The following is an 11,413-nucleotide window of genomic DNA, read 5'->3' as shown; positions in this document are numbered from 1 at the left end:
TTGCTCTTATCTGGAAAAAAGCCAACCCTACTTATGTGTATATATTTATAAAGAACAATTACAACATGAATAGGGGCGGCTGTGGCTCAGTGGTAGAGCGGTTGCCTGCCAATCGGAAGGTTGGTGGGTCGATCCCCGCCCCTGCAGTCATTGTCGAAGTGTCCTTGGGCAAGACACTGAACTCCGAGTTGCCCCCGGTGCTGCGCATCGGAGTCTGAATGTGTGTGAGTGTTTATCTGATGAGCAGGTGGCACCTTGTACGGCAGCCCCAGCCACAGTGTATGAATGTGTGTGAATGGTGAATGTTTCCTGTAGATGTAAAAGCGCTTTGAGCAGTTGTTAAGACTGGAAAAGCGCTATATAAATACAGCCCATTTACATTTACATTTACATGAATGCGGTATTACATTCCGTTTATCGCACCGTTGTGACGAAAAGAGAGCTGAGCAGAAGGCAAAGCTCTCGATCTACCGGGCAAGTTTCGTTCCTACCCTCACCTATGGTCATGAAGCTGGGTCATGACCGAAAGAACGAGATCCAGGGTCCAAGCAGCCAAATGGGTTTCCTCAGGAGGAGGCTGGCGTCTCCCTTAGAGATAGGGTGAGAAGCACAGTCATCCGTGAGAAGCTCGGAGTAGAGCCGCTGCTCTCTTCACGTTGAAAGGAGCCAGTTGAGGTGGTTCGGGCATCTGGTGGATGCCTCCTGGGCGCCTCCTAGGAGGTGTTCCAGGCACACTCCAACTGGGAGAGGGCCTCGGGGAAGACCGACTAGGTGGAGAGATTATTCTCCACCTGGCCTGGGAACGCCTCGGGTCCCCCAGTCGGAGCTGGTTGATGTGCTCGGAAAGGGAAGTTTGGCCCCTACTGGAGCTGCTGCCCCCGCGCCATAAAGCGGATGTAGTGATGGATGGATGAATTACAACATGATTACAGCTATTACAACTATTTTACTGAACTGGAACTTTTGATATACATAAAATAATAACTCATTCACAGTGCTATACTGTGTATTTATTATTAAATGAAACATTTGTTTTGATTTATTATTACCCGACTCCAATAAAAAATAGGCCAACTTCACATTAAATGAATAATGTAGGATGGTTTCTGGACATTATCAAATGCTTCCCTCCCAGCTGGCCTGCTGGCACTTTGAATCCAGCTCTCTCTCTCTTCTTCAGTCGTCTTTGTTGTGAAAGCATACTTAAGCACAACAAACTAACATCAGGCTATAATTATTATTTTTTAAATGCAACGTTTATTACATTACCCAATTTGGACATTAATGTATCATCTAATAAGGCGCCTTTCACTTTCACTAACGTCACATCTGATTGTAACATACTGACTGGAACCAACGTATGAGCTAGCATGATTCAAGAGCCCGGACATCACATCTGAGCCTCTCTCTTCTCTTCATGTAACGGATGTAACGTAGCTACGTTAGCCTGCTGCTGCTACATGGCTGTCATTAGCTTTGATGAAGTAGCATTTTACATTACTACATAGCTAAGGCAATGCTGCGCGATGTGATGCAAACGTTACGAGCTGAAGCTGCACATTAATCAAAGTTCGAGTGGATTGTTTGGGTTACGATTCACAGGGCATTTATCATAATCTCCATAACTTTAAAAACTCATGTAAAGGCAGGAGGGCTTGGCTTTCCCTCTTTCATTTGCGGTGCTGCCGTGTGTGTGAGAAATGAACAAAGTCACGTGAATGAGGGAAGAGAGCATTGCTGAGGGCAAGATTGGAGGATATATAGCGATTTAGTAATGATAGGCGTATTATCGTAACAGTGCAGCCACCACAGCAAAAAAATAAAAAAATGTACAGGGAGAAAAATGTATTTAGGCTCTTTCACCAGAGGGGCCGCTAAGCCAATCAGTGCAAACGGGCTGTTGACCGGGCAACAATAGCTCGTAACCTGTGCCCGTCCCTGCACTTTATTCAAAGTTGACAGAAACAAAATACCACTCTGGTCTGGTTGAAATTAACCCTCAATTCACCCATTTACATGTGGAAATACACACTACAAGTACTGTTTATTTACATGTAGTCTGGTGATTTTGCAGTGACGTTTTGGAGCTTCATGTTCATGTTTCACAAAAGGATCTCACTCGGTTTAAAAAGAAATATTTTATGGCCATTTAAGGCCTTTATTTGACAGGACAGCTGAAGACACAAGGCCTGTATGTATGGGCGCCTGCTCTACCAACTGAGCTAACTGGGCGCACAGGCTTTGTATGGATCATTTCCATAATGTTGTCAGACACTTACTTTGTACAATAGGGCAGGCTGTGGCTCAGTGGTAGAGTGATCTGTGCTGAAGTGTCCTTTGGCAAGACACTGAACCCCTGGGAAATTGATGGTGCGCATTTGCCCCCGTGCGATTACATTGCAGCCTGGTACGTGGCTGCTGGTCACAGTGTTCCTCTTCATTCTCGCTACTGCAGAAATGCAGAGATTTTTGTCACATGAACACTTGCACTCTAATGCCTCGGAAAATAGGGTCCAGGTTGAAAAATACCGAAATTACCCTTTAAAAATATAAATTATTTTTTTTTATTTTAAGGAATACAATTCCCTCCCCCAAGAGTATACTGTATAAAAAGGAGCACTGACATGCCTGTAAGACTGAATTGTTCCCTGCAGCGCCTCAACACAGGGATGAGTCACACACGGTTGTGTGGAAAATGCTCATGTCTTGCATAGCTGAATGTGGTCTATCTGTTATTCAAGTGGAACAGATCAGACCGTGTTTCCAGGGGAAAATATGTCTGCCAACTAAGGAGGTGATGTGTCACTACGTACAGTGAGGACCATGTCATCCACAGCGTGCATCCTATATTGTGACACTGAAGCAAGTAATAGGCTGAATGCTTGGCTACATAAGTGGACCCTCCAATTTCCTTCCTCCAATTACTCATTCACTATGTACTTAAAACACACACACACACACACACACACACAGTGCCCATAGGAACTTCTCATTGATGTTGCTCTTTTTCGGCTTAGGACAGATGCTTCAGCTTTTTCGAGAGGCTTAGGACAGAGGGTGAATATAGATATATTCAGACGTAGAGTATGAAAAAAAGAATGTGTTTTTCGAACATTAAAGAAAGTACAAATGTTCTAGTTGAAACCCAAAATACTATACTGATAAATGCTATTCAAAAATCTATAAACCTGAAAATGGGCATAATGTGGGACCTTTAATTTGATGTGCTTTATTTGACACAGTATGTGTTGGGTTTTGATTGTACACTTCTACAAGTTGCACTGCTGTTGGCTCCATTGCCATCATAGTAAACCCTCAATAAAACTTCATGATAAATCCAGTAAACCTGATCCAATAGTGGGCCAGTTGTTACAAACACTTGTTGTGCAGCCATACATTGTTTAATCCCGCAGATTAGTATTTTACTATCTACAGTATTTCATTTCTACAATATTTCAAGTCATGCAGCTGTAATGAACATGTTCAAACATACAGAATATATACAATACTATCAGATGTGTGGAGTATTTCTCATAATACTGTATTGCTGCTGCTGCTGCTGCTTGATATTGGCAGATTAGAAGTGTAGAGGAGGTGACAAAAATATGTGTTAGTTAGATGTTTTAGTGCATAGAATGATTCAACATTATTTAAGGGAAACTTGCTTCCTTTCATTAAAAAAAACATCCAGTAATAAGGCAAACATTTTTAAATAATGGCTCATAAACATCAGCTGTGCAGTGACAACTGCCAAGAAAAACAAAACACTAACGCTGAGATTTTTGTTAGTGGGTGGGAAGCAGTTCTAAACAATTAAATAAAAAGAGAAGGAAGCAACAGAAAGCAGCATAATCTGCAGAGGCAAACAAAATGATTGTAGATACTTATCTTCCGGAATTTTAAGCAAATGTTTCACATCTAAAACTGAAGCCCTAACTACCCAGCTGTACAATCTATTATGCCTGGCACTGGATTTTAAATCAACAACGTACAGCAACACGTACAATCTGAAGTCTTTTTTATATAGACCTTAGTGGTCCCCTAATCTGTTATCTGAAGTCCTTTTTATATAGACCTTAGTGGTCCCCTAATACTGTATCTGAAGTCTCTTTTATTAGACCTTAGGGGTCCCTAATACTGTATCTGAAGTCTCTTTTATATAGACCTTAAGTGGTCCCCAATACTGTATCTGAAGTCTCTTTTATATAGCCCTTAGTGGTCCCCCTAATACTGTATCTGAAGTCTCTTTTTATAGCCTTAGTGTCCCCTAATACTGTATCTGAAGTCCTTTTATATGACCTTTGGTCCCATACTGTATCTGAAGTCTCTTTTATATAGGCCTTAGTGGTCCCGAATACTGTATGTGAAGTCTGTTTTATATAGCCTTAGTGCCCCCTATACTGTATCTGAAGTCCTTTTATATAGGCCTTAGTGGTCCCTAATACTGTATCTGAATCACTTTATATAGACCTTAGTGGTCCCTAATACTGTATCTGAAGTCTCTTTTATATAGACCTATGTGTCCCCTAATACTGTTCGAAAGTCACTTTTATATAGACCTTAGTGGTCCCCTAATACTGTATCGCAAGTCTCTTTTATTAGACCTTATGGTCCAATACGTTCTAGTCTTTTTTATAAGACCTTAGTGGGTCTACGTCCCCCTGAACAAACTGTGTCTGAGTCACCCCTTAGTATACATTCGACATACCAGAATGTGGTGCCCCTAATACTGGTCTGAAGTCTCTTTTATATAGACCTTAGGTGTCCCCTGAATACTTTACTGAGTCTGATTAATTATATACGTGTCTAATGCCTAATACTGGTATCTGCAAGTCTCTTTATATACATCTATCCGCGTCATACGACGGTCGAAGCCTTAGATAGCTCTGCGTCTGGATCTCCCTATTCGGATCTATGCCGTCCTTCGTCGCGTCTCAGACAAACAGCGTAGTCTTAATAGACCGTAGGTCCCCCTAATACTGTATCTGAGTCCTTTTATAGAACCTTGTGGTCCCATACGTAGCGAGTCTTTTATAGCCTAGGGTCCCCTAATACTGTATCAAAGTCTCTTTTTATATAGCCTTAGTGGTCCCTAATACGTATCTGAAGTCTCTTTTTATAGACCTTAGTGGTCCCCTAATACGTATCTGAAGTCTCTTTTATATAGACCTTAGTGGTCCCTATACTGTATCTGAAGTCTCTTTTATAATAGCCTTAGTGGTCCCCTAATACTGTATCAGTCTCTTTTATATAGACCTTAGTGGTCCCCTAATACTGTATTGAATTCCTTTTATATAGACCTTAGTGGTCCCCTAATACTGTATCTGAAGTCTCTTTATATAGGCCTTAGTGGTCCCCTAATACTGTATCTGAAGTCCTTTTATATAGACCTTAGTGGTCCCTAATACTGTATCTGAAGTCTCTTTTAATATAGCCTTAGTGGTCCCCAATACTGTACTTGAAGTCTTTTTAGATAGGCTTAGTGGTCCCTAATACTGTATCTGAAGTCTCTTTTATATAGACCTTAGTGGTCCCCTAATCTGTATCTGAAGTCTCTTTTATATAGACCTTAGTGGTCCCTAATACTGTATCTGAAGTCTCTTTTTATATAGACCTTAGTGGTCCCCTAATACTGTATCTGAAGTTCTTTTATATAGACCTTAGTGGTCCCTAATACTGTATCTGAAGTCTCTTTTATAGAGCCTTAGTGGTCCTATACTATATCTGAACTCTTTATATAGACCTTATGTCCCACGTGCTGACAAGCCTGGTTATCTACTAGCTAGTGGTCCCCTAATACGATCGAAGTCTCTTTTATATGACCTTAGTGGTCCCCTAATACTGTATCTGAAGATCTCTTTTATATGGCCTTAGTGGTCCCAAACTGTATGTGAAGTCTGTTTTAATAGGCCTTAGTGGTCCCCTAATACGTATCTGAAGTCTCTTTATATAGGCCTTAGTGGTCCCTAATACTGTATCTGAAGTCCTTTATATAGACCTTATGGTCCCCTAATACTGTATCTGAAGTCTCTTTTATATAGCCTTAGTGGTCCCCTAATACTGTATGAAGTCTTTTATATAGGCCTTAGTGGTCCCTAATACTGTATCTGAAGTCTCTTTTATATAGCCTTAGGGTCCCTATACTATCTGAAGTCTTTTTATATAGACCTTAGTGGTCCCCTAATACTGTATCTGAGTCTCTTTTAATATAGAACCTTAGGGTCCCCCTAATACTGTATCCAAAGTCTCTTTTTATATAGGCCTTAGTGGTCCTTAATACTGTATCTGAATTCTCTTTTATATAGACCTTAGTGGTCCCTAATACTGTGTCCTGAAGTCTCTTTTATATAGACCTTAGTGGTCCCCTAATACTGTATCTGAAGTCTCTTTTATATAGACCTTAGTGGTCCCCTAATACTGTCTCTGAAGTCTCTTTCCCAAATATCCGCCTTGGTGCAGAATTACAGCCGCCAGAGACAGTCCCACAAAGAACTTTCCTTAGTATGTGTCAGTTCTGAGTCTGTATTTTTTGAGGGGGGGGGGGGGGGGGAGGGGGGGGGGGGGGGGGGGGGGGCAAGGTGGAGGCTGGCGGCGTGGCCTTGACCAAGTGCCACTTTGCTCGTTTGAAAGCCATGATGTCTCTTTCTCTCTCAACAAGGGGAGGTAATCTTGCCCCCATGACCTCATAAGGAGCTAGATTCCAGATCGGCCCGTCTGAGCTTTCATTTTCTCAAAGGCAGAACAGGATTCCCAGTGTTCAGTTTACACCTATCACCATTTCTAGCTACTGGGGGACCACAGGCAGGCTGGGGGAAGTCATATTAATGTTAAAAATCCTCATAAAGTGAAATGTTCATGCCACGGGACCTTCAATAACCCAAATATGCCCTTGCTCCAGGAGGTTTTCCTGATCACTGCTGTGAAGGCATTTGATCATGACAAACAAGGCAAACACAGACCTACTCCCCTTCATATTAGTCAGCAGCTGATGAATATTTTAATGCAGCTCTCAGGCTCAGCATTCCATTAAATATGAAAAATTAATGTGGCAGTAGAAGTTGGGGGCAGATCATGAGAAAAGGTTTGACAGCATGTTTGTAACTGTTAAGTGCTTGCCGTTCCCGTCCTCTTAACTGATTACAAGTGGCCAAATCAGCCACAGACTAACATCGATGTGTTTGATGCCGATGGTAACCCACGGTGCTGAGACTCAGTAAGGGAGATTATTCAGCAGTCAATATTAAATTAATAATATTGGGAGGTTTCAATTTCCTTGTTGACAACACAGCTGACTCCAAAAGGATTTTATAAATCCCTTTGGCTCCAGTGGGTTTTTACAGGATGTCAAAAGATCCACTCCGTTAACTGCTGATTTTGTTTTTTAAATATTCCTAAATGAATCGCTAATATTTTGGATTACAAAATGTCAGAAAGAGTCCACATCATCAATGATATTGTCCAACCAATAGCCAAATACCCAAAGACATTTAGATGACTATTAATAAAAGATGAAGAAAAGCAGTTAATATTTATATTTGAGATTTAAATCCCATGGATTTGGGCATGTGAGATTAAAAAAATGGCTTTTAATGATTAACCAAGTAAAGAAAATGTTGCAGATACATTTTCTGTTGATTGACTAAATGCATAATTGTTGTAGTGCAATATGAAAATAACTAATGATTGAAATGTGCATACATAACTGTGTGTTTCTTCTGTGTTGTTCAGTATTATTACATACAAAAATGTTTTTTTGAGTATTTGTGTAGCATAATTTCTCTTTTTCTCCCTTTTCTCTTTCTGGAAATAGTAGACTTATCTTGACTTTGTACACATAAATGTGTCCAATCAAATGTGATATGGAGCAACTAGATAACCATTATGTAATACAGCAGTTAACGCTCAGCTATTGAGTAACCAGCAGAACACAATAATAAGAGGTGTGTTGCCAAAAAACTCCTCTAAAACAAATGAGGGAGGTGTGGGTAAAGTCCAACAGTCAATTAAAACTCCATAGGGCAAATCCCTCTTATAACTGACGTCTAACTCCCCTTTCCCTGCGACGTTAAGTCATTTTAGGTGCTATTGTATTTATCAGATTATTGTATCTGTCCTGTTTATGTTCCATCAGGGAACATGAATAGTCCATCAGTGTCTGTGTGGATGTGAAGCAGAGTTTTAGTGTGTACAAACACTTGTTTGTACACACAAATCTTAAATCTCTGATAGCAATTTGCGGCCTAATATTGATACAATGTAGTGTATTTAATATCACTGTACATTGTCGGCCATCGCAATCCGACACACATAGTGCGTTCACCACCTGAGCATGGGTAGCCCCCCTCCTGTGTCCCTCCCCCTCAACTGACGTCAAAGCTGACAATAAAGAAGTTTTGAGTCATTCGCACCGATGGAGCTCGAGCAAAGCCAAAGCGGGTTTACAGGAAGTCCCTCCACTGCATCTGCCACAGCTGAGAGTATTATTCCCTCATGCGTTACATTAGGACTATTAAATTCGGTCTTACACTGAAAAGCAGTGCTTGACAGAGCAAGGTAAGGAACGGAGGATGTTAGAGAGGTTGGAATTACATCAGAATTGGTTCGAAGTAATATTGAGCACCTTAAATAATGAACCAAATAGAGCCAGTGTAAACGAGGCTTTTACTGCTCAGTCAACTTAAAATGTACCCTTTTTATTGGCTTCATCTGCCCGGGCCTTGTGTAGATAGGTAGCTCAGACCATAAAATATGTCCTGTCCCTTCATCCCACTGGTAATTAGGAAGTAATGGAGCTCTGGCTCCGAGAAATCGGAGACCACAGAGCAGGAGCCAGTGTGCTTACCAAGCCAGCACCAATCTAAAGGCGGAGGAAGCGGCCCGTCAGAGGCACCACATGTCTCTGGCAGGACACTCCCTTTAGCCTCCGCTGTCCCCAGGGTCTGTCCAGTGCATTAGTTCTTTGTTGCTTAGCTCTTTGTTGTATTGATTTGATGTCCAACATACATGAAGCGGAGGATGGACAGGCACTGAGAGCCTATTGTACTGAAACATAATTCATTTTACAGTCCACTTTTTAGGTGTCTCTTGTGATAGATACAAAGCAAAAACTGGGGCTGGGGTGGTGGGCTTTGGCTTTAACTGGGTCGGACAAAAAGAAAAGTTCCGTTGGCAGCGGATTTGATCTGTTATCCACTATTTTAACTACTAACATGCAGTGTGTTGAGACAGTTTCACAAAAAAATGTACCTACTGTCGAATCCAGGGCTGCAACTAACAATTATTTTCATTGTCGATTAATCCATTGATTATTTTCTTGATTCATGGATTAGTTGTTTGGTTTATAAAATGTCAGAAAATGATGAAAAATGTTGATCAGTGTTTCCCAAAGGCTGACACGATGTCATCAAGTGTCTTGTTTTGTCCACAACTCAAAGACATTCAGTTTACTGTCCCAGAGGAGAGAAGAAACTAGAAGATGTTCACAGTTAAGAAGAGACTTTGTCCTCTCCTTGTCAACTCTTTCTCCCTGCACTTTTTCAAGCTATTTGAAGTGAACGTGTTCTTTCCATCCTTCCCTAGGTGAAGGTGGAGGAGGAAGATGAGGAAGGTTCCGTGGAGGAACAGGAGGAAGAGGAGGAGGAGACGAACTGGGAGAAAGCCCTGTCTGTGGAGCGCTTCGGAGACATCATCAGTGACTCTGCCTCGACCAGTGGAGACAGGATGGGACGACACTACACTGAGAAAGACTTTGAATGTAAGCCAAGCTACCATTCATTTTGTTCATTATCATCTAGACATTATACCTCCAACTACCCAATCACTTACAGTGACGGTTTTCTAGCCACAACCCTAACCCAGTACAGAGTATTGATCCACATTATTATACGAAAGCAACCTACTCTGAGTAAGAATGCAGTTGTTTCCATGAAATTGTTCATTCCAAAATACAGCAACATTTTAACTATTTTACATTACATAGTCCTAAAGGCAGGGTTGGTAATGTAGAAAAGATAGCCAGATTTGAAAGTAGCATCTTCTTAGGTCTCCGTCTTTGGTCCACACTGAAATATTTCAGTGACGAGATGGAACACCAGGACATTTTTTGTTGAAACATTCCTTGTCCCCAGTCAGCAGACTCAACATTTGATGCCATGATGTAGATTAGATTAGAGCCCGACCGATAACGGCCGATATTAGTCATCTCCCAAACTATCGGTATCTGCATTTATAATGGACGATAAAAAGTGTGTGTATATATAAATATATATATATTCATTCATTTGAATCATTTATAATGACAAATAAATGATTTTGATGAATGTAATATTTCAAAAATAAAAAACGGACGGTCAACCTGTCTGGGTAGTTTGGCGTGGATAGTCTGTCCACCAGAGGACGCTCAAAGTCCCTGTTAGTGAGGTGTTGCATAGTTGTCCACCAGAGGACGTTACAACGTCCTGTTAGTGTTGGCGTTGCATAGGTGTCCACGAGGAGCTCTACAACGTCCCGTAGTGATGGGTTGCATAGTCTGTCCACGAGGACGCTCTATAATGTCGTAGTGATGGCGTTGCATGTCTGTCCACCAGAGGACGCTCTACAACGTCCTGTTAGTGTTGGCGTTGCATAGGCTGTCCACCGAGGACGCTCTACAACACGTCCCCGTTAGTGATGGCGTTGCATAGTCTGTCCACCAGAGGACGCTCTACAACGTCCCTGTAAGTGATGGTGTTACTATTCTGTCCACCAAGGACGCTCTACAACGTCCCTGTTAGTGATGGTGTTGCTAGTCTGTCCACCAGAGGACGCTCTACAACGTCCCTGTTAGTGATGGTGTTGCATAGTCTGTCCCCCAGAGGACGCTCTACAACGTCCCTGTTAGTGATGGTGTTGATAGTCTGCACCAGAGGACGCCTACAACGTCCCTGTAGTGATGGTGTGCATAGTCTGTCCCCCAGAGGACGCTACAACGTCCTTGTTAGTGATGGGTTGCATAGTCTGTCACCAGAGGACGCTCTACAACGTCCCTGTTAGGATTGTGTTGCATAGTCTGTCCACCAGAGAGACGCTTACAACGTCCCTGTTGTGATTGCGTTGCATAGTCTGTCCACGGAGACGCTCTACAACGCCTGTTAGTGTGGCGTTGCATAGTCTGTCCACCAGAGGACGCTCTACAACGTCCCTGTTAGTGATGGCGTTGCATAGTCTGTCCACACAGAGACGCTCTACAACGTCCCTGTTAGTGATGGCGTTGCATAGTCGGTCCACCAGAGGACGCTCTACAACGTCCCTGTTGGCAACACTGATTATTTTATTTTTTTATTGTGTTTTTGTTCAAAGGACTTTAAGTTTTCTGATAGTTTTTTATTTATCAGAACGTGACAATATTAAAACAAATTATTATCATATTATTTTA

The 11,413-nt window shown here is 41.8% G+C and overlaps 1 protein-coding gene across 3 annotated transcripts in view; it reads left to right on the top strand.

Annotated features, from left to right (window-relative positions):
* Window positions 1-11,413, top strand: part of slc4a3 (solute carrier family 4 member 3) — a 63,391-nt gene that overhangs the window by 11,108 nt on the left and 40,870 nt on the right. For 2 of the 3 annotated variants that reach the window (XM_032529728.1, XM_032529730.1), the window contains one exon: window positions 9,580-9,754. In XM_032529728.1, coding sequence (XP_032385619.1) covers window positions 9,580-9,754 — 175 coding nt within the window. Of the gene's footprint in view, window positions 1-9,579; window positions 9,755-11,413 lie in introns of those variants that run through there. The other variant, XM_032529731.1, reaches the window with a different exon arrangement.

The sequence above is a fragment of the Etheostoma spectabile genome, chromosome 11 (assembly GCF_008692095.1).
Source record: "Etheostoma spectabile isolate EspeVRDwgs_2016 chromosome 11, UIUC_Espe_1.0, whole genome shotgun sequence".
Classification (NCBI taxonomy): domain Eukaryota; kingdom Metazoa; phylum Chordata; class Actinopteri; order Perciformes; family Percidae; genus Etheostoma; species Etheostoma spectabile.
Note: the sequence above shows the minus strand (reverse complement) of the source record. Positions and strands in the feature narration are given on the sequence as shown.